Source organism: Apaloderma vittatum, unplaced genomic scaffold (assembly GCF_000703405.1).
Source record: "Apaloderma vittatum isolate BGI_N311 unplaced genomic scaffold, ASM70340v1 scaffold24155, whole genome shotgun sequence".
NCBI classification, from domain to species: domain Eukaryota; kingdom Metazoa; phylum Chordata; class Aves; order Trogoniformes; family Trogonidae; genus Apaloderma; species Apaloderma vittatum.
In genome coordinates, this window is record NW_009719155.1 from 4,061 (window position 1) to 27,639 (window position 23,579).

Genomic DNA, 23,579 nt, shown 5'->3' on the forward strand with positions numbered 1-23,579 from the left:
TATCTGAAAGCTTTTTTACGTAGTTGACGGAAACAGATTGCTGAATACCTTGATTTCTGTGAAAATTTCTCCTGCACACAACAGACCTACATTGCCATGCCAGTGAACAAGCTATCAGTTCCAGTGCCATATCAGGACAACGAAAACAAGCTCAGTTTATATCAGCAGTGTGAGCAGTACTAGGAGATTATTTATTAAATCACATTGTGCTAAAACAGAGAGGCACTGATTAAAATTGCTCTCTTATGATCTCTTATCTTTACAGCTCTCCCTGAATGTACTATGTACTAATACTTTGGTAAGAGTTGCCATATATATGACTTTAAATCTTACTCCATCTGATTACTGACATGGCTATGAGGAGGTGTCCAGACAGGGTCTTCATGGCTCTAACCAGGAGTAAGTACAACTGTGCCAAACTGAGTGCTGTCCACGTAAACGTTGCCAACAAATAGTAGTGCAGTAGGACAGCCATGGTCATGCACCAGGAGTCTGTGGGAGGACCTACGTCAGATGTGAGTAAGGTGTTGCGGATTCTATCATAAGGAAAGTATTGCTGGTTATAGTTGATGGTATTGCTGCTGTCATTCCTGGCATTCTAGTTTTCAATTCCAGAGATGAAGATAATGTTAAAAGTGAGTATAAAGAAGCAGAGATGTACTAACATCCTGTTAGACATTACTTTTGAGTTTTCCTATTGGTAGAAATATATTTATGAAAAAAAATAGAAACGTAGAGCAAAATACGAAACTGTAAAATATTTCCTCATTTCCATTTACAGTAAATGCAAGCTAGAGTTTGCAGTCTTTAATACAGAGAGAACAAAACAATGAGGTGTTGCAGAATTTTACACCATCATTACTCTCGGACAACTTAAATCCATCAGTTTTGTCTGATTTTAGCTGAAATGGACAATACATGGCACCTTTTCAGACTGCTCCTTTTCCAACAGCACTTGGGATACATTATTTTTTCCACTCTGCTCTGTAGAATCCTTTTCTTGAATGTTAAAAGGTGGAAAGTATTTCTAAACAGTCTTCGAGGTACAAGAGAAGAATAAACCTCCACTTCCAAATGCTTTTATAAATGCATTTAAAAGGCAGAATCTGGAAGCTCCTACAGTCTTAAATACATTGATCTGGGTGGAATTGCTCCAAATCTACATTAGTGAAAGCAGGATGAGAAACACACATTCATTTACGATAACTACAACTCCATTGGCATGACTCCGCTCCTTGTTCAAAGGGGGATCACGTGACACATTAATCACAGGTACATCCATCCAGGAAGTTTGCTGAACCTGTATTTGAATTAGGTCGCTCACAGTAAAACTGTAGCACAAGCAGTGAACATAAACAACATTGCTGTATAATCATGGTGGTTTGAAATCATCAGTTCTCTGCAGGTATTTTATGGACAGAAGGCAACAGAATCTATCAAATAAGCAACAGAAGGCAGAGTAACATTTAAATAGGATAGCAAGAAGAGAACCTGAGGAACAATATGCATGCTTCTACATGAATGCCAAAAGTGTAAGCGGTAAGACAGTGGGATAAAATGACTCACCTTAAATGACACCATCGTAGCAGGCACGTCGGTAGCTGGCTGGAAAAAACACAACTGATTAGACATTGTTATAGAAGGGTACAGAGCATAGAGGAAAATAAAAAGGAGGTCATGCTGGTGGTAAAATACTGATAATGAGCTAAATACCTCAACATGTAGCATGGACCAGTGTAGCAATGCAACAGAATGCAGAAATGCAACAGAAGTGGCAGACCACCAAAAGGTCATTCTCGGACATTATCTGGAGAACAGATATGGTGATGGGAGCCCGTGGTAGAAGGATCAAGCCTTGACTTGAGCCTCAGTAGAACATGCTGCCTGCTTAGTTTTCTTATAGCTGGTGAGCTGTCTTGTCAAAGCCATGGAAAGATTTTTCTTGTCAGCAGCCAGGCCCAGCATTCCCTAGGAATGGCCTTGGTCTTTTACCACACTGGGCTCTTCCATTCTCTATTATATAATTTCTTTTCAAAGCTCACATTTTCAAAAGTGGAGAAGTCATATATATTCTTACATTAAAATATTACTTTAAGAGAAAGGTTAAAGTTTCATCTAGGTGAGTGGCATGGATGAGACATCTCATGTCTTCAATCAGTAAGCCACACTTATTTCCCAAGCTATACTATGCATTTAATTCTTCTTTAAAAAAATACTACTTGCTGATAAATAATATTGCCGTATGTTTTAAACTGACTACTCTGTTTATTTTCCTCAAACTATATACAGAGCAAAATATTGTAGCTTAGCATAAGCTTAGTGAATATTCACTCTTACTTAGTGAATATTTGAAACAAAATGGTAATCACCAGACCAGCCATAGACAATCCAACGCCAATGTAAGAAATACACTCCAAAGGCTTCACATATTTATATTGATCTGAAAAGCCTAGAAAACAAATTTTATCTGTTACAGGATGGGAAGAGATAAATTTCTTTCTACAAATGGTGTTTCTAGTTACAGAGAGAAACAAAAATATTTTAGTAAAGTTGATAGCCACTGCCAAAATTTTCAAATCATGCAAAATTATTCTGGACCTCAAAATTAGAGAAGCTTTTAAAGAACTCCAGAAAGAGACTTCACAATATCAATCAAATATTTAACAAAATAGCAGATTAAATTATTCATTAAAAATGCAAAGTGACACAGCCTGGATAAAGTAGCTTTAACTTTTTGTACTGATGTGCATTCTGAATTTGGCTTCTGAGGATAAGATGATGTGACGAATTATAAATGAAAATCAGTCTTTGTATAGTGGCAATAAAGAAGCGAATAGACACAACTATTCAGTAAAACAGAAAATATTGTCTTTGCATAAATGGTTGGAAATCTTTTCAATAATATAGTAAATTTGTGTGATAAGGACATGTGTAATATAAAGGGAAATACAGAAACAAATAAAATTACAAATTTGGAAATGCTGCTCTTTGAAGACAGAGGAAAAAAACCTGTGAAATCCTGGCACTGCTGAAGTCCATGACCTCAGATAACTGATTTTACCCAAGGAGTGTTTTGTTTAGAGAAGGTGAAGCAAATACTGAAAGAATAACAATCGTCAGAAGCAGTCATTCCTAAGTAGTCTTGTTAGTGCAAGAGGGCAATATATAAAACTTAATGGTAACAGGCTTAGTGTTTACAGAGCTGGAGGCTGCTGCAACTGAGGAAGGGGAGTGAATTGCGCCAGCCCTTCCCTCTTGCTGCACAGGCAGGTGGGCACAGCCACAATTTGTGTCAGGGGAAGCCAGGACTCGCCAACACATTTAGCTTTCCAGCAGCCTGGGGAAAACTCGCATGTCTGACAGGTGAAAAAACCCAAACTAATTAAAAAATCTCAAACTCTTCCCATTCAAGAAAGGACAATGTCCTACCATCAGGAGAGAAAAATCACTAGTGCGATTACACCTGCATGTCAAGAACTTGTCTTTTCCTTTTGCACAGCCAATGGTGCTTTAGTCACTGATAGTATAATACGAAAAGACGGCATGATCATGCAGCTGCAGTTCGGATGGACTGGGATCACAAGGAGACAAAGTAGCTACAGAAACATAAGCAGATACGCACCAACAAATGGTGTGTGCTGACAGTTATCCTCTGAAAGGGGAGCTGACAGCTACTAAGGGATTTATGGGGTTTCCGGTAAACCTTATGAACAGTATCAATAATGGCATAATTTGGCATTTTGAACTTACTTTGTGTACCTTTCTCAGTCAAGACTGCCGATGAAATTACCCATTTCTGTCAATTATTCAGGCAATTATGGTTCAGATACACATTGACTTGGCTTTAAATCGATGCCAAATGAATTCTGCACAAGCCAAACAACAGCTTTCAGACAGTACCATTAAATTGCTGCCAGCCGGAGCTGAAACCACAGTGTAACAGGAAGCAAACAATGAGAAATGCCATGAACCATCTCCTCCTCTCTTGGAGCACAGCAATGCTTGTGCAGTCATATATCAAACTGCATGCAGTTGTTTTCAGAAAACATACTTCTGCAAGGTACTGCGATTAGAACTGCTTTTTAATAAGCAACAAGGAGCTTGAAGTGCAAATAAGTAGTGAAGGCAACTATTCACAGTGCTAGGTAGTTCAATTAAAAATGAGGAATAAAAGTAGGTGTAAAAAAACAAAATCAGTTTTGTTTCAGTGATTTCCTTAGAAATTACATTCATTCGCCAATCGCTTACTTCACATGGATTCATAATAATTCTTACTGATCTATCATATGCAGAGCAGAGGAGCTGAATCACCTCCCTCGACCTGCTGGCCACGCTTCTCTTGATGCAGCCCAGGATGCGATTGGCCTTCTGGGCTGTGAGTACACATTGGTGGCTCAAATCCAGCTTTTCATCCACCAGTACCCCAAAGTCCTTTTCTGCAGGGCTGCTCTCTATCACATCATCCCCTGGCCTGTACTGATAACAAGGACTCTCCCTACCCAGGTGCAGGACCTTGCATTTGGCCCTGTTGAACCCCATGAGGTTCACATGGGCCCACTTCTCCAGCTTGACCAGGTCCCTCTGGATGACATCCCGTCCCTCTGGGACATCGACTGCACCACTCAGCCTGGTGCCATCAGCAAACTTGCTGAGGGTGCACTCGGATGCCACTGTTATGCTGGGAAGCTATCAAAATTAAGATTAATTCAGTTGTACAGCTTTAAGTTGTTTACAAAGTTTGGAATGGTGGGAATGAAAGGTAAAAGCCCTCCTCCCATTCTTGGACCCTCTCCCTCGAGCTGCCCCAGCTCACTAGATGGCAGCACCACACCGCAACGTGTAACAAAACTCCGAATTACTGATGGCAGCAGAATAGCCTTGTGGTGCAACCTTGTGCTTTATCTTTACTATTACTTTAGAGATGATTTGACGTTTGAACCACTTAGTGAAGGCTGTGTCCTGGGGAAATATAATATTGAGCTCAAGGGTTTCCCATTAAGGGATCCGGGCAGGTGAATCATTAAATTGAAGTTACAGTAGTCAAGCAAAAATGCATGATGAAAGGGACTTTTCTTATTTAAAGGTACTGTAGCTGATTTCTTGTTTCCTTTTTCTTTTTTCTTTTTATTTCTCAGTTGGAGCTAGTGATAAGCAAATGAAGCTCAGAAGTGGAGGAGAAGCCGTCATTGTCATGTGCTTAGTCAGGTTCAGCTCTCCATGTTTTATAGAAATGGCAGAGCTAATCCTTAAAGTAAGGCTTCAGGCTGTATGGATTTTATCAGGAAGAGTTTGGCATTCGTACAAGAAAGCTTTAATTTGAATTCTTGAGGGACAGAAGTATTTCATCCGTGTTCAGCCAATCACAGGACTGAGTGGAAAGGATTCACTCATAGTCCTTCCTAACATGTCAGTGTCAGCATCACTTCATTCCCTCATGCCAGTCCTCTCCAAATCCCTTCCACTTTCTTGCTGATTTGGTGTCCTAGGTCAGCATCATCTCCGTTCAGATGGGCTTGCTCTGAAGTGGGAACCTTGACTGAGGAAATTGCAGGCCAGTTAAGCAATATGAAATGGGATGCTGTGTTCAGGCAAAACTAAGCAACATAAAATGATCACCACTGGAAATTCCAGCCATTTGCAAAGCAGGCACATGACAAGAATACCACTGAAAAGGGCTTTGGACGTTAATTTTGCTTTCTGCAAAGTTTTAAGAGATGTAACACATATATATGTCCTGCTTCAATTTCCTATCACTTTTTCTTGAGGTCATGTAGAACCTCAGACACTGTTCAAATGGCAATTTAAGATTACCTGTGGTGCTAGGAAGTCCAGATCTCCATTGCAGTTCAGAATTCTCGGAGGTTCTGAAGTAGGAGTTCTCCCTTCTCTGGAATTCATCTGGATTACTCTTGAAGTGTTACCTGTAATTTTGTAAAAGCAGAAAGATGTATATTTAGTACAGAGGATATACATTTAGTATGGAAGCACTCACATGTGCATCACTTCATTACGAATGAAAACAATACTGTGGCGGTGATGCCCTATCCAGTGTTATTTTTTATTTGCATGTAAAACATTTGTCTTTCAGTGTTACAAGTGACCATCAATTATTTAACTAGTTATTGTTCGTTTCAGAACATGTTTTAAGACTCATAAACACAATCTTGTCAGAGTGGGTGACATTATTCATGCCAAATTCAGATAGGTCTAGTTACGCTAGAGCTGCAGAAACACATCTCTTAAACAGGAGGCACAAGCATCAGCACCGAGCTATGAAAAAGACATTTTTCCATGTCCTGAAAAACATACTTTCTGTGTTATAAAAGAAATGCAAAGGGCACGTGGAGCAGCTGTGCAACACTAATGCTCTACGAGATCTCTGAAAGCTGAGACCATTCAAGAAACCACAGTTGATAAGAAGCATCCTGAATCCTAATGTTATAGAGTAGAATATAAATAGATTGTTTTTTCTATCAAAAGGCTGTTCAGGAGCAGATATTAGCTGACTTTGAGCCCAGTCCCAGACAGTCAGGGATACAACTCAGCATGTGTACCTTAAATTCTCTGCGTTTGGGGTAGAAAGCTGTGTGGAAAGGTTTGGGCTCCTGCTGTCCGAGCTATGCAGTTCTGGCTTCAAACGCCAACCTCCCATCTGGTTTAGTAATCCAACATCTTTCACAAGCCTTGCATTTGCTTTTGGGAAGCAGAAGTGAAAGGGAAGAAACACATACCATTTACAGTATCAAGTTTGCATTTTTCTTTAGAGTTGTCATATTTCCCCATTGTAATCTGTTCAAAAGTAAGGTTTTTTGTAATGCTTTCAGAAATGTTTGCTGTGGAAGTACTGGCTTTACAGAAATTAACTGCACAGAAGGGGGAAAAAAAAAACAACAGAAAAAACATATATCCAGATCAATATTTTTTAGTACAGGGACAAATTTTAGAAAGTAAAATAGCACTGAGACAAGAGAGGCTCATTGGTCTTTTTGCCCTAAAGGAAATAAAAATAGCTGGGTAAATCTTGTCTAAACCCAGGCTGCTGAACTGCTACAAGTGATATTTATGAAGTCACTGAAACCTTAAAAGCCCATACTTTTTTCCATCCCTCCTATTTTCACTGCTTTGGTCTTAGAAAACTTGTAAAAGATCATAAAGTTTCACTTTCAGAGTCTTGTTACCCAGGCGGAAATCAAATCTGGTAATCTAATGTCACAGAATATGTCAGGGGGCAAGAATGCGCATTCACTTCAAATAGGGTTTGGATAATTAATGAGGGACAATCCTTTGGCAGCTCGGAATCACGATGAGTCAGATGTGGTTTCTGGTGCAGGAAGTCACTGCCCCACTGCTTGCTGGAACAGGATGGGGTGGCCACCCCAAACCCCATGCTGTGTCTAAGCACTTGGTACTGGCTACATCTAAAGGCAGGATGATGAGCTCAGTGGACCCGTGGCCTGACCCAGTACGGCATCTGATTGCAATCTCAGGTGATACCTTCCGCTATAACTTAACACAAGTTTACTTTGCAATGCTGCAAGCACTTGAAAAAAATGCTGCAGCGCGCAAGCAGATTTTTTTTTGCTTGGTCTTAGGTCTTGCAACATCTTGTTTTTTCTAACTTTTGCTGATTCGAACCACATTTCAGCTGACTGTGTCCCATTAGCCAGACTGAGTCAAAGAAGCATGCTTATGGTTGGGGTCCTAAGGGGGGCTCAGGAGACCTGGAGTGTTCTCCATGTTCTGGCACGGGCTTCCTTGCCAAGCCATTTAACTTTCTGTGGGACTTATTTTCTATAGGTTCTCTGTTTCCCATGCCTTGATACTTTCCTCCTATAGAAATGGTTACGAACAAATAAGGATGCATGACTCTGCAAAGATTAGGTCTGCCTTACAGCACTATAACTAAACTTTGATTGCCAGGAGGCGATTAGCAGGGTGAGATGTCCCAAAAATGTGAGGCAGGAAGCTCTAGAGGGCATCTAGGTCAGAGGCACCACATCCTCACAGGAAAATATGTTCCAGTGACACATTACCTCCCTAACTAAAATTTTTTTCTTCATGCTCAGTCTTAGCTTTTCAAACTGCAATTTAGGACCGCTGCCCCTTGCTTTATCTTCTGGTGCTGCTGAGACGAGTTTGGATTCAATGGTCTTTACAACTCCCACACGCTTAGCTAGAGGCTGCTACTAGCTCTGCCCTCAGCCTCCTCAGTACCACATTGCACGAGCCCAGCTCCCACAAACGCTCCCTGTAGGCCACCTGCCCTAGGCCCCTCATCACCCTCACTGCATCCTGCTGGACCCTCTCCAGCTTCTCCAAGTGTTTTCAGCCTTGGGTGCAGAGGGCAAAGCTAAGCACGTATTTCCCAGTGATGCTTAACCAGTGCCAGGAAGGGGAGGGTGGAGTAACAGTGTCAGCCTGTCTCCCTCCACATAGCACAGCTGCTCTGCCTTGTTTGCAATGAACACACACTGTTGGCTCATATTGAACTTGGCAGCCACCATTGCTCCCAGGTACTTTCCAGCAGGGCTGCTCCTCAGCAAGTTGCTGGTCTGTACCAATGTCTCTCGCACAGAGATCAGCTCTTGTCCTTGTTGGACACTGTAAGGTTTCTGTTGGCACAATCCTCAGGTTTCTCAAGGTTATTCTGTATTAAAGTTCTGCCATTAACAGTGTCAACAATACCTCTTCCCTGCCCTAAGTTTAGTATTGTCTGCAGATTTGCTGAGAGGACACACTGTGTTGTCGTTCAGATCTTTGATGAAAACATTAAATGACACCGGCCCTAGTACTGACCAGCAGTTTTACAATGTCACTGATTGCTACTCTTTGAGCTTGGCTGTTAATTTTCAACTCAGCTAATGGTTCATTCACACAATCTGTACATCTTGACCTACCAAACAAGACTCATCAGGGAGGTGGTGTCAAAGGCACCTCTCAAATCAACGTGTTCTATCTGTTGCTCTTCTGTTGTCTGCATAGACAGTTATTTCATACAGAAGGCAGTCAGATTGGTCAGGCATGATTTGCCCTTTGTAAATCCATGCTGTTCCTGATTATCTTCTTGTCTTTCAAGTGCATGGAAATAGACTCCAAGAAGACATGCTCTATAATACTTCTAGGGCCTGAGGTAAGGCTGACTGGCTTATGGTTCCCTCAGGCCTCCTTGACCTTCTTAAAGGTGGCCATACTACTTTCTTTTTTTTAAGTTTTCTGTGGCCTGCCCTGATCACCATAGGTGACAGATAGCAGCCTCACAGTGATATCAGGCAGATCTTTCAGCAGTCTTGAATGGATCCTGTCTAGACCCATGGGTTTGAATACTTTTGTGGTGATCCTGCTTTCCTTCTGACAGATGAAAGCCAGAAATAAGTTACTACATTCATGCAAGAATACATATGCATTCATACATGAGTACCTATTCAAGGTTTATTTTTCATCTTTTGAGTTATTCAAGCCTTGATATGAAAGCTTATATACTTGGCTAGTTTATACACTTATCTACACTACATGTTTATTTACTTATGCTACTTGTTTTTCTACTTACAAAAGAGAGTCCATCTGAAATAAAATTGTTTGGTGCTTTTTTCCCCACTGATGCAAATCTCAAATTGTTGCAAATACTCTGACTTCAGTAGAATTTATCCAGATTTTTTTTTTTTTGAAGAAAACACAAGTAGGAAGAAAACCAGGCCATGGGTCATTATCTGTGGAGGAAAGAAATCATGATGTAACATACAAAAGGAACGAAATATGAACCAAATGGAAGTTTTCCTTCACTATTGCAACAGAAGTAATGGCTTTACAAAAATTGTCTACCCTATAGGCCCTGCTTTCTCCTGCCAGCAATAAACCAGACCACCTCCTCTATACACCTAGCACCTGACAGCCTCCTCAACACCTTTAGCAGTGTATTCCCACACTCTTTATGCCCCATTTTGACTCAGCACCCTCACCCCTGTGTCTTACATCCATGTTTACATCCCCAATACATAAAATATCCATCTTTATTTTGTAAGCTGGTGGAGAGGAGGCAAATATCATGGGCAGTTTAGAGCTGTGCATCTTAGTGACCAGACTGGACTAACTGGCCATGTGGCCTCCATCTCCTCACTACCAGCAAAGTTTCCTTGCCTTTTTCTCAGTGACGTATTTACAGATTTGGCCTTCTGGAACCAACTAGTGATATGCACAAAACTCACATGAACTGAAGACCTTTAAGACCTGTAATGATCTACCGAATTTAGTTGAAACTGATCAGCAAGTTAAAGTTGCCAAGAAAGTGGAACAACAGACAGATGGCCAATATAAATGTTCCCCTTTAAAACAGAGTAAAATTCAAATTTTGTAAATGCAATAATGTTTGTTATTATTTCAAGTTAATGATGTCTGTCCAAACATTCTTACCTCATATATTGTAACAACTACAGTTATTAAAATCTGTTCTTTAAGGCAATTCAAAGCATATCACAAACAGAATGTCAGAGGAATGAGTAGGGAATTACAGAGAGATCATGATGGTTTGCTTCCAGTCCTGAAATCCCAGTCATCATTATTTTAGTTAAGCCAGCTGCTCTGAAACCTTTTGCCTAAATGTTCCAATCCGTCATGAACCCATACAATCTGTCATTGTATGTTCGTTGTGCTACCCATCCTGTAGCATTTCCATAAGGGAAATGACAAGAGAGGGCTGAAGTTTCCATTTGCCTAGTGATCTTCACCAAGAATATTTTCTTGGGTAAGCTGCAAGTCATTTGACAACCTTCTGACCAAACAAGCAAGTTCATCTGACAAAGGTGCAGCTGATGTGTGATGTCATATCCATGTGCCACCTTGGAAGGTGTGAGCTGGGGATCTTAACAGCTCTGAAGATACTGCAGCTCAGTAAGCCGGCACCCCCCCAACATTGGCTGGGAGCACCCACTCCAGTTTTGGAAGTGCAGAGATGCCATGCTGCAGCAGAGGGGACTGAAATTGGAGTCAACCAGGCCAGTGCTGTGCCCGCTGTAGGAACTTCCACTAATCCAAGACCAGTGCCAGTGGCAGCAGGAGCTGAGGACAGGCATTGTCCCACAACGCTCTGATCTGGATGTTGCCCCTTAAACACAGTAATAACACAGACACAGTAATAACAGCCACTGAGGTCTGAATCAGGTTTTCAGGTCACTGTGATCTTCAAATAGAGGAATTCAAACAATGGCCAAATTGGCTATAAACAGGCCACAGAGAGATGAAACCTGTAATGTCCTCCCCAGATGAAAGAACAGAAGTGGGTGAAGGATACGGCCTCACCTAGCAAGAAGAGCCATGCCATTGCTAGCAGATCTGACCTTGCTGAGCAAGGGGCCTCCCAAAGCAGAGGAGTTCCCAGAAATAACACCAGCTGCCCATGCTGCCTGGCTTATATTGAATTATCTCACAAAGAGACCCCACCCACTCCTCTGGGCACACACAGACTCCATCCCGGCAGACACTGCCCTTGAGGTAGAAGCATGGAGGTACCATGGGTTCTGTACAATCTGTGTAAATAACAAATCAAGATATAAATACATTTATTAAAACCACATATGTAATCTGATGAAGGAAAGAAACAAATATGATTTATTTGAAGTTTCAACTAAAAAACGTTCAGCTAAAAATATGTGACCCACAGTCTCACCCATGTACTCAGTCACCAGTCCCTCCTTGTCCCTGAAACCAATGGCATGAATGTGGGGTCTAAGCTTTCAAACCTGAATTTACATTCCCAGAACAATGTAGGTGGAAACAGTTTTGTGTAGCTGCTGGACAAGCAGGAGCGATGGTGTGGACTTTAGTGCTGCCAAAAGGTGAACATGTTGAATCTGTGAAAAGCCCAAATTACTCCAGCAGGTTCTCACAGGAGCAAGAAGGCAAAATGCGACAAGTTTCCCAGTGCTGAGGGACCCAGAACAGTAACAAGTATGTTACACATACACATCCAAGAATCAGAAAGAGATGCTCTGATTTAAGAAAGGTATTATAGGATAAGGCAGATAAAAAACAATGCCCCAGTCTCAGATATGTCCACACTCCAGGACAGGTGCCAGTTTTTATTCCGTCTTCTGGCAAAAATAGTGGGGTTTGTTCAAAGTAGTCATTGCATGGGCTGCCACAATAACAGAGAAATTGCAGATATAGAAATTTCTGAACTGGTACTTGCCCTGTTTGGCAAACTCTGAATATGTTAAGGTTTCTTAAAAAAGATACTGGAAAATCTTGAATGGCTAAGGTATGTTCTGCAGCAGAAATTGCAACAAGGAAGAGCTTGATGGACGTCAAGCTCTGAAAGATGGGTCCAAGACTTGAGGCATCTGTAGGGACCAAGGCTTCCTCACAATCGATCTCACACTGTCCCTAAGTGAAGGATGTAGTTGGAATCCCTTCCCTTAAGGTTCATGGTGGAAATTGTGCACTGGCGTTGAGGACTGCCATTTGATCTGACATTTTAGTGCCTGTGTTTTGAGATGCTGACAACCAGAATAAAGCTAGAAATTTCAAAAGTAAACAGTGCTGTCAGAAACATGTGCTATTGTGTATTTTTGATGTTCTCACTGAGCTAAAAAGATTGCTTAACTTCTTTTTTTTAATGGGATTCATATAACTGGAAGATTATTGCAAACTATATGGGACATGCCACGTGGCAAGGGTAATTCTGTTATTGGCATGCATCGCTCGACTTTTGCTCAAGTTGTTGCTATTTAGCATTTGTGTTTCAGGCTGTCTCAGCTACATTACAGCCAGATGTCTATGATGATAGAGGAATAATATCCATGCGTCACTAGGTAATGTCTCTGCTAGCCATCAGCTTTTCAAAACACATCATCTCTCTGCTGGAAGTCTTACAGTGAGAAAAGGAAACCTCACTCAGCAACTGAGGTTTGGGTGGCTGTAGGAAAGCAGCTGTAGAGAGCAGCTATATCTGGGGAAGCTGAGTGTCTGTTGAGCATCTGTTGCCCCATTGCCCAGCAGCGCTGGCTCGCCTGGCCAGCACAGCGTGTGGTGCCTGGGGACATATGGCAGAGGAGTGACACCGAGGTGAACATGCACCTGAAGCAGCTGGGAAGAAGGTGATGCAGCAGAGTAATTTGCCACAGCAGATCCCAAAACCAGGGAGGGAGCAGCACTGCTCTGCAAATGCACAGACCGGGGTGCGGGAGGAGAAGGGCAGGGGAGCTGCTGGGGCAGCTTCTGGTGGGAGCAGTGGTGGTGCTTCCACAGCCAGGCTACAGTGTTGGGGTCTGGCTTTAGCTGGAAAAGGAGTGTGAGGAAAGGGAAAGGTGAAAAGGAAAACAGGGCTGACATAATTTTGAAAGCAGTGAAACAAAAAAGCATGAAGCCATGGGGTAAGAAGAGCAGCATTTGCCCCTGGAAGTGCAGGCACAGCTGGCACGCAGCCTGTGCAGCAAAAAGCAGGTGCCTGCAAACAGTGTCAGCCTTACCTTTGCCTTCCCAAAAAGACTCGCTCTCTAACAGCAATGCAACGTTTGTGGGATCTGTCAATGCTAGTCAAAACCATGCCTCTATTTAGAGCTTCCTGGTAACTTTTCTTAGCCTACTGTTCAAGGTCTCATGTAACACCGTAAAGCATTTTTTCTTTTTTTTTTTTCCCAGAGGGAAATCTATGTCTTTCACAAATACAAATTCCTGAGCTGACTAATGCAGCCATGTCTGCCCTACATGCAGTAAAACTCATCAGGCTGCAGTAATCATGGCACTGGCTTAAAACCACGGTGGTGTTCTCGTTTTATTTTAAGATTCAGAAAATATTTTTGTATTTGTCTTTAGCTTTTAAGTTTTGCATACATTAATCATCTCAAGAATCACAATAATTTTGATGGTACATATTTTTAAACTAAAACTAAAAGATTACTCCATAATACTATGTCCTCGTGAACTGTTAGGGGTTTTTTAATGAAACATCACGGGAACTGTTATTGCTAATACTTTTGGTTAAAATTTGAATAAAAATGAAACGCTTCCACTGTGCACAACAAGCAATGCATCAGATGGGCACAGAGATATTCTCCATCCCTGAAGTATCTGCAGGTTAAATCCAGTTCATAGCAGCTTGTTTTCCTGCAGTTGTGTAAATCCTAGGCATAAGCAGAGGTATCCTCAAGATGCACTGAGAGTTAACTCCCATCTCATCCGTGTTTAGCTTCAAGTCAAACAAAACACTGGGCATATACTTACATTAGCAAAAGTAGATTATTACTGATATATGTTAAATAATTGCTGCTTACATATGTGCCATTTCTTGGGCATGTCCGCTGCCTACAAACATCTGATAAATCCCTTGAAGTAAAAATAACCTAATGTATGCTTATATAAACTTTTTCCTAGGCTTCTTGGTCTCCAGCTCTGACTGCCCACTGGACAAACAGCCAGGAGTATATGATTCTTTCTATGAATTTTGCATATAGTTCAATGTGTAATTTTGTATCTTGTCCATATAGTGAGTATTTTGCTGAAATGAAACACTGACCAGTTTTCCGCTCCAAGTTTGCACACAGAAGTGTCTTATGAGAGAGCATTGACCTGATTTTCATTTAGAGAATATGCCAACAAATATTGCTGATTTTCTTTCAAAATTTTTTTCTACAATGTGAGTTGTAATGAAAACATGAACAGGTGAATGCAAGCTTATAAACATGTGTAAAGGTAAATATTTCCTCTTTAAAACATAATTTACTAGACTAGCTGGAGGTTTATTTTTGTCTTTTGAAAAATAAATCAGATTTCTACTGGAAGAGTGAGAAAATTTCAAGACATTTCTCAAAGAAATCATGTGTATTGTAAACAAGGAAAATACTCCAGAGATTGTTTGCCATTCAATGCTGTTTTACAGCAGAATGCAAAGTTTGGAGTACTGCATCAGTGTAAGAATAAAAATGTTTTCATGTAAGAAGCATAGAGCATGGATGTAATAATGTTAATCAGCAGTCATGTTTAAATAATTAAGGAAAGGAAAAAGAGCTTAAAAAGCTCAAACAGAACTCAGAGGAGGTACAATTTTATTTCTTACCTGTTTTAAACCTGAGGACAAGCTGCCAAATACACAGCACCCAAAGGATCACGGTCACTACACAACAGGTAATTCCAACCAATATTCTCTCCCAGAGGGAATTAACTATTTATCTACTGTAAAAACTTTAACATTTTCTGGTCCATTCAGAAAAAAAGTTTTGGTGAGGAAGTGGCATGCCACTATTTCTAACATTTTCCACCTGATAAAACATTTCACTTATCAAGGCATTAAATGTAATGTTCTTCTACTTAGCTCAGACACTCAGCTACATTTATACTGATAAGGGCTAGAGCCTGTTATCTGAGTGCATAGCATGCCTCAGAGCCATGCCCGTGAACCTCTCCTCCCTGCAAGCAAGGCATATATCTATATATATATCTATATATATCTATATCTTCCTGGGAGCTGACTCTAGTCCCCAAACAGATCTAGTTACGCGTTCTGGGGGGTGCATGGCCTCGTTTTATTTGCCAGCACACCTGTAACCAGCTGGGCTCTGCAGCAAGGAGGCCCAGAAAGACCCAGGGATGAGGCTGTGGAAGGATAAGAAGGTCTGTCCTCTGCAGCAACTTTCCTCTTCTGCTGAGAGGAGGTGGAAATGCCAACCATATCAGGACTGGCCTGGACCAGGCACTTGGCACGCACTTTCAGGAGAGTAAATGGCATTTCCATACTACATAGTGTGGACAGGCAGTCTAGAGCCTGGTTGTATCTATCTCCTCTGCGCACCCCCATCATTAAATATTGCCACTCAGCAGGCACTGACATAACTGCGAATTACATGTCTTTAGATTCCTGGGACATCTAATCCATCCAGAAAGGAGCAGGGACAGAGAAAAAAAGCATTATTAAAGTGTGAAGTGGAAAGAAAAGTTACACCACCAGCAGTGTCAAAACCAGCCTGTCCTGCATGCTAGCGTGTCTCCCGCTGACAAATAAAAAGCTAAGAGGTTAGTATCATGGTGAAAATCAAGAGGCAAACAGAGCCATTTAAAGAACAAATTAGAATAACACTGTCTTTTTTATATCAGTGCTCACTAGATGAATTCCCTGGGCGTGAGTAGGAGCAGTACCTTGCTTTTACATGGTATTCTTCAGCAGTGACTCTTGGTGAAGAAAGGAGGCATGTTTGGCTTTTTCAATTACCATCTCAGTTTTAGAAACAAGGCTCAAAAATCTGGTGTAATATGTTAGGGATGTACAGAAATCCAGTCAATAAAAAGGCTCAGGTCTGTTGCAATGTGGCCCAATGGTCTAGCCACTGGATAATACTGACATTGATACTACTGTCTCTTTAACACCTTACACGTTATTAAGGTGGTTTTTCCTCTTATCAAGGAAAAGAGAGTAAGATAAAGGATGCATTTGGTCTCCTTGGTGGCAATCTGCAAAACATTCATAAAAGTACTCATGCTTGTATTCAAAAAATCGATACAGAAAACACAAACGTCTAATTTTTAGTGATCAAGACACTTTGTATTGAGGAAAGCACCCAACGACATAGGAAGGACTTAGGAAATGTCGAAATATTTAAGATTACATTACATTTGCAAACAGGAGCTCCAATGTTGTTAATACACTTCTTCAGACAGCCTTAATGCCTTAGTGACAGGTTGTGCTACCGCACCAGTAACTGGTTCTGGGACAAACCTCCAGGCAGGACACGGCTGGTTGCTGTCCCTTGGGCACGGCTCTCTCTGGCTGGGGATCTGCCTGCCCAGCCATTAGTTTACAAGTGTGTCTCTTGTCCTAGATATTTCCCTTCTCTGTGTTATTCTCTTTAGCATGGAAAACAGAGAAGGGAAAAGATCCTCATTGCTGGGATCCACACGGGATATGAGAAGGGCGGGGGGGCCATGGCACACAGCTGATGGGTGGGAGGAAACAGGCATCTCCCTGGCACAGAGGGGATGTTTGAGCCTGTTAATAAAATGCCACAATGCAAATCCCCACCAGGTGGGTTGCACAGGCATTGGCAAGTTTTCTTCATCAGAGGGGCAGCAATGGGGCTCTGTGAGGCAGGGCAGCAGAGATACCCTTTTTGTCTGGTGAGAGCAGCTGTGGGTGGAGGGGGACACAGCTCCAGGGATGGCCCCAGTATGCATCCCACTGCCCAGCCATGCTGTGGGCTGGGAAGCATTTGCAGAGTTGCCCAGGCAAGCCCTGGCAGCCTGACGGGTCCGTGGCCCGGTTATCTCACTGCTGTTGAGCTGTGAAAAATCTCAGCACACACTGGGGAGAAACATCTCCTCCTTGTCCTACTCACAAAGGATTCTTAGTACCTTTGTGTGTGTTAATTACTTTACAGGTTCTTGCTGTAAGCTTTTCCTGGGGCTAGAATGATCAAGAGTTTAAAAACAGGTCTAAGAGCCTCATAGGAAGATGCTCGTCCCCATGCAGAACTAAGAGCGATTCAGATAGACTGAGTCTTGCAGATGGGGAAACTGAGCCACAGAATAGTTCAGCAACATTAAGCTGCATGCAATATAGCTCCAAGTCTGATGTTTACAGTGTATTAAAAGCATACCCAGCATCTGAATCACACATCTGGGTCCTTTGCTAGTAGCAATGCTGCTAAATGATAGCAGGGACTTGCAGAGATTTTTAAATAACAAAGTAGGAAAGAAATAAGAATAAATTCTTCTGGTTACTGACATTGCCCTTTCTGTTCAATCACTCCTTCATTCCGTTACATAGCTAAGATCATGATGGATGTCTTTGAGCAGCATGTTGTGTTTTGGTACATAAAATACTGTGAGTCCAAAACCTTGGAATGCAAGCCAAAGTTTACAAGTGGAAGTCAGTTCGTGAACTGGGAAGTGGAAGTAGGATTGTGAGTAAAAAAATTGGAAACTAGTAAAGTCACGTGAGCTTTATACAAAGAAAAGAAATGTCATAAGGAAGCAGATGGCAAAACCAAAACAAATCAATAAACATACCCTAAAGGATTTTTATTTCTTTTATTTCTGAAAATATTAAAACATGTTCATATGATAGAATAATCAAACTGAAAAAATAATGTATTACTTGCAAATTTGTATGTGATGCATCTGTGGGAAGACAAAACCGTCTTAAGTGACTAGATATGTTTCTTCTGCTTTCCTCTATTTCTTTTAAGCCTTAATTAGAGCCAGATGTTTCATATTCCCTTTCTTTTTTGTTTTCAAGCCTGAATGAAGTGCAGTGCCAGCAGGCAACACCATCTTTGACATTTTTTTATGTGTCAACTGCATTTGGCTGAGTCAGAGTCACAAACCAGTAAAATTCCAGCAAAGCGGAGCAAGTTTTTACTCCTGCTGTCGTTCCCTTCGGGAGCAGGGAACTGGCATTACTGCCTCTGGGGCTACTACACAGGAGCCATAAAAATCCTGGAATGTGGCTGAGAACCTTGTCCCTGGTAAATAACTCTGGAGGCAGGCTGGAATGCCACGTGCCATGAACGCAGTTTGCCTACTGTTGTCATAGAGTAGCTGGAAGTGATTTCTATGATGTTTAATTGCTATTCAGTTGTATAGATCTGTAGTTTAACTTCTGTTTCTTCTTCCTCTTCATCAGGGAGGCAATGGCTGGAAACCACAGCATTTATACACAACCATTTCTGCTAGTACTTCATGCCATTACTGTGACATCGACCTCCTAAGATACTATCCCCTCCAGAATACTTTGTCATTAAATGGCAGTGGTCTGTACGTGAGAGCTTTCTTTCTGAATCAAGTTGCAAAGTATGCTGTAGTATTTATAATTATGCTTTTCAATGACTTGTAAAATGTATTTTCATTCTAAGCGTATCAAATACAGAAATCCATGAAGTGCAACAATTATAGAGCAAGATATTAGAAATTACCGTTCTGAAAAAGTCATCTGAGGACAAGTTATGGCTTATTTGACAAGTATTAGGCGTTTTACTCCCACATATTTTGAGCAAGCACAAATTTTACCTAGAATAGATTTTAAAGGCAAGTATCCAGCAGTTTTCCAGTTGTCTTTCTCCCTTTTAACAGATGTGCTGTTGTTGTGCAGCCCTTGGGACTCAGGCTTGCTTCTACTACTGCAGATGCTAAAGGGCTTTTTGGATAAAAAAATATTCTGTTTTCTTCCATCGACTTCTGTACCAGTAACCACTACTCCAGCTGCTGTAGTTCAGAGGAACCGAACCACATGGGAGGAGGGCATTAAGGTACCAGATACACCAAAGATTTCTAGTGCCTCAGTTTTAAGGATAGATGAACCTGTAGGATTGAAATTTCTTGCTGCCAAATTACTCTTACTTCAAGATAGGTTTACATACAAGGAAAAAAAGTATTTGTTTACATAATATAGAACAAATATCACAGTTACTAAACTTACGGAGATGCAGATAATGTAAATTAGGAGAAAGCCACATTTGACCTGTTGATCTTCATGATAAAACTTCGGTAGGTTCCTTTCCTCCTGTCAGAAAAACTCCTCACCTCACGCGGGCGCCTTTATCAGGACTTCAGCTCCCATGCTCCAACTCCTCTCCACGGTGCAAACCTCGGCACTTAAGTTAGTAACAGCAAGTGAGGTCCAAAGCGTTCTCTCGATCCAGACTAAAATGCCAGCTTAGACGCACCTGGCACTATGGTCAGGGACCCAGGAACTGCTGGAGCAGCCTTGCCTTTAAGCTGCCAGCTCAGAGAAGCTTTTTCCCCCAGGACATCTTGCTCCCTGGTTTTCCAGGGTGCGGTTTCAGCCTCTTTTCCTATGGGTCACTGACTGCTTTGCAGCCTGCTGACAATATCAAGCGAGCTTTCTTGGGCTCAGGCAATGCTGCCCTCAGACCAGGCTCCCCGTACGGTGCGTGAGTGCCTCCCTCCATGCCTCACCCCAACACCGATGCAATCCTGAGGTCCCGAGTCATCCCCACGAGTGGAAACACCTTCCCATTGTGAGCCAGTGCCAAAATGTGAATTTTACACAACTGCCCAAATGGAGTGGGGCAGGCAGCCTGTGGCCGGCTTTTCCTTGAGGTCAGCCACAAGAGTAAGCAGTTTTGCTGTTGGTGCAGTTGGAGGTAGACGACCCAAGCCTCAACCCCAGGAGATACGGTGCCATTGGTACATTTGATTTTCTAATGCAAACTAGTTCATTCCCCGCTTGGTTTATTTAAAGTTACTTCTAGATTTTTGAAGTTTCTAACTGGTAGTTTTCAGAAGTCTTATGCATCTCGTTCAGGTTTGTAAGCAATCAGATGAAATGGGAAATTAGAAAATGCTGAATTTCTCTCCTTTATCTGGTTCTGGAGAAATTTAGAAGCTTTCCTATGTACATATAAGTGCATCCTACCCAAAGTTCCCCATAGTTGACAAAAACTCACTCCCTGTCAAGTATGTAGCAAAGTGGTTTCATATACATGGAAAGATGAAAGAAGGCCATGGGAATGTAATCTTTAATAAATAATTGATTCATCTCCAAACTGCAGTCTGAGAATGGCCAAAATTGTTTGCTTCTTTTTGTCAGGTATGGTCCCTAATTTAAATTTTAGAAAGTGGTGAAAAATACGAAGAGAACAAAATCTATAATTGCCAACATTTCTTCAATTTCTTCTAAGCTTTTTCTTTCAGAATACATTTTGATCTACAGCAGAAAAAGGTTTTTCAGGTTTTTCTTTAAAGGAAAAAGGGAGCAAAGTCAAATGAAGTTCTAAATATTTTATTCTTAAGCTTGCCAAACAGAAAGATCACATTCATGCAGTTCTGTTTACTTGGCTTGCTGGCTGCTCCATCATTTGTGACACAGGAAATCAGTTCCAAATCCGGGACCTCTTTTTTCCATAGCATTTGACTGTTGTGGATCTCTGAAACCCTACTGCCCATACCTCAAAGAGTTGTTTTCACCTGTGTTCTAAACGATAATTAAATAGTAGAATCAAGGGAACGTGACAAGGCAGCACTGACCTTTCCTGAATTTGAGTGCAACTCATTCAAGTATCTGGGTGGGCTATGAGAATAACATGTCTATCCCACCCATCCTGTCCTATAATCAGTTGTATTTTTTCCCCAGAAAACATGACAGACATCTTACATGAATAAATCCATTTTATTTAAATAAAATTACAGGCATATCTTGTATATTATAAACTATCATATAGTTTTTCAAAGGCACTGATATTTAACAATAATTTAAATTTTCTTGAGAGCAGCTACCTTTTTCTGAGTGGCTTCTGTAAACTTGTCAGACTTCCCTTCACTTATTGAACTCAAGAAAAATCTGTTGCTAGTGAAATGCCAAAGATTGTAACTTTTTCATCACAATAGGCACTTTACTGTTCCTGGGCATCTCTTTTGAACAATATTTGAGATTAACAAGTCTGGTGTTCTGTGTAGCAAAAAACCACTCTGAAACAGGGCGTTTCTTTCCTTTGTGGCACCAAAAATACATCAGGCACGAACCCACACTATGACATTCACTCTGCATGTACTGCAAATATTAAAAGTTAAATCCAAGAGACTACTGTTTCTTCAAGGCTTCAGGATCTGTTTTTCCTTTAGTCTTAACAATGCAATGTCACCTACTCTTACGTGAAGGGCGAGTTTTGGTAAGAAGCCTGCCCTACAGCTCTGTGTCACAGACTGAATTAGCCTCCCGACTGGGCATCTTTGAAGGCATCTTTGCTAAGCGTGGTTGCACCAAAACCAAGAGATATATCTGATGAGTTATTTGTCCAGCTCTCTTATCTTTTACAGGACATTCACAGCAGGGAGACAGAGGGAGATACAGGTGATACCTCTCAGCAGGCTGAGTCCTGCTGGGGGTTTCTCCCAAGAAAATGTACAGACCCACAGCTGCTGCTGGGCTGATGCCTGGGTGTAGGTAAGGACAGAGCCAGAGCTACCAGGCTGAAGTGGTCACAGGAGAAAGCGTGGCAGGCTGCCACATGTTCAAGTACTGGTACTTTTTGCTTCTGAAAAAGCTTTTTTTAAAGAAAATAAAAAATAAAAAGGAGAGTTTGCTAAGCACCCTTCCACAGTCACAGCTCACTCAATTTATTGAATCACATGAGGCTCACTTCATCAACTGGTTTTGGCTTATCAATACAGACTTCTGTAATCCTCGATTTCTCTTCTCTACATAACCATCGTCTTCAGTGCCCAGTGCTGCAGAAGATTTGTACCCCAACCATGCTAACAGGAAAAAAATCTGCCCTTAGAAAAAATCCCAGCAATTTAGAGACAAAAGTGATGTGGCACAACGAAGGTAAGGTTGTAGCTGGGTGTAACAACACACTGCATTTGGCCAACGTATCCCTGCTGCAATTAACAGGCAAGCTCCTCAGCAAAACCATTGATCTTCCTTCTGGCTCATGCTAACAAAAGATCTGATTTTCATGGAACCACAGTAATGAAACTCAAGCCTTGGATTTGCAGAGCGGAGTAAATATCAAATAATTCACAGTGAGACCACTGTAAAGGTGAGAAATGAAGCTACAAAAATGCCGTACCAGTACTTCTCTTACAAGAATGTCTGGAGACAGGTTTCATTAAAGTGTGCCAAAATCTCCAAGAGATTCTCTTCAGAGAAAGGCATTGAAGAAGAGCAAATGATTATTCAGAAAAGCACAAATCTTTGGCTAGCAATCTGCACTTTCCCATTTTACATTTGTAAACATAGAAGCATCTGTGAGCCAACTATTCTTGCATTCCCAAGTAGATTCATCTGGATAATCTGACACCTGGTTACACGATACTTGACAAAGATCTAAAATAATTGTAAAAAATTACCAGCTGAAGTCTTCTAAGAAGACACATGAAAGCTCAGTCAGTTTATCTCGCTTTTCTACCTGCTTAGGTTATCCCTCTTGTTTAGAGATACAGCACCTCAATATTTGTACAGTATTAAGTATAGTTTGTTAAAAAAGCAGTGAAGAAACTTGTATTGTTGCTGTCTATGAGAAACAAAGTACTTTCTGAAGATCTCCTTTAGAAAAATCAGCCTCACTGATTTTGAAAAGCATTGATAAGCCTGGGAGTCTAAAATTCAGCGTTAACAGCATGTGCAGCTCAGGTGCTCCTTGGAAAAGAGAAGGTAAAAGGTGGCTCCTAAAAATTTGGTGAATGTGTATCTTGCATTGAAGGTGAGACAGCTTTAGAATAAGTCTTTTTTTTTTTTTTTCCCCTGAGTCCTGGTTTCCCTTGAGCTACAAACTATTTTATTACCCATCTTTTTGCGCAATCAGCTTACTGCAATTAGTAATTTCATGCTGTTTATTTTTCTTGTTCAAACTGAAAAAATAAAAGGGAAACTCAGAAGCAGAGGGACCAGATCCTACAACACTTTTTCATCTACCAGAGTCCAGCTCTGCATTTGCTCAGGAGTATCTGGAAATATTTGAACAATAGAAGAAACTTCTGTAGTACAAAACCTGATGAACTGGCACTATTTGAACAGCATTTGTCATCCTGAACTAGCCTGCTTCTGAAAATAATTAGAAAATCAGATGAGCACCTTACCACTGATCACCCCATGGCTCCCCGCATGCATCCCACGCTCAGTCCTTGGGAAAGCAGAG

The 23,579-nt window shown here is 41.3% G+C and overlaps 1 protein-coding gene across 1 annotated transcript; it reads right to left on the reverse strand.

Moving 5' to 3' along the window:
- Nucleotides 1-322: 322 nt before the first annotated feature.
- On the reverse strand, nt 323-15,817 carry LOC104274799 (probable G-protein coupled receptor 128). The gene is given in 10 exon segments (XM_009870534.1): nt 323-694; nt 1,202-1,331; nt 2,338-2,440; nt 3,420-3,571; nt 4,814-4,959; nt 5,812-5,921; nt 6,732-6,865; nt 11,414-11,519; nt 15,047-15,151; nt 15,529-15,817. Coding segments are annotated over 10 exon segments (1,647 nt in total).
- Nucleotides 15,818-23,579: the final 7,762 nt, after the last annotated feature.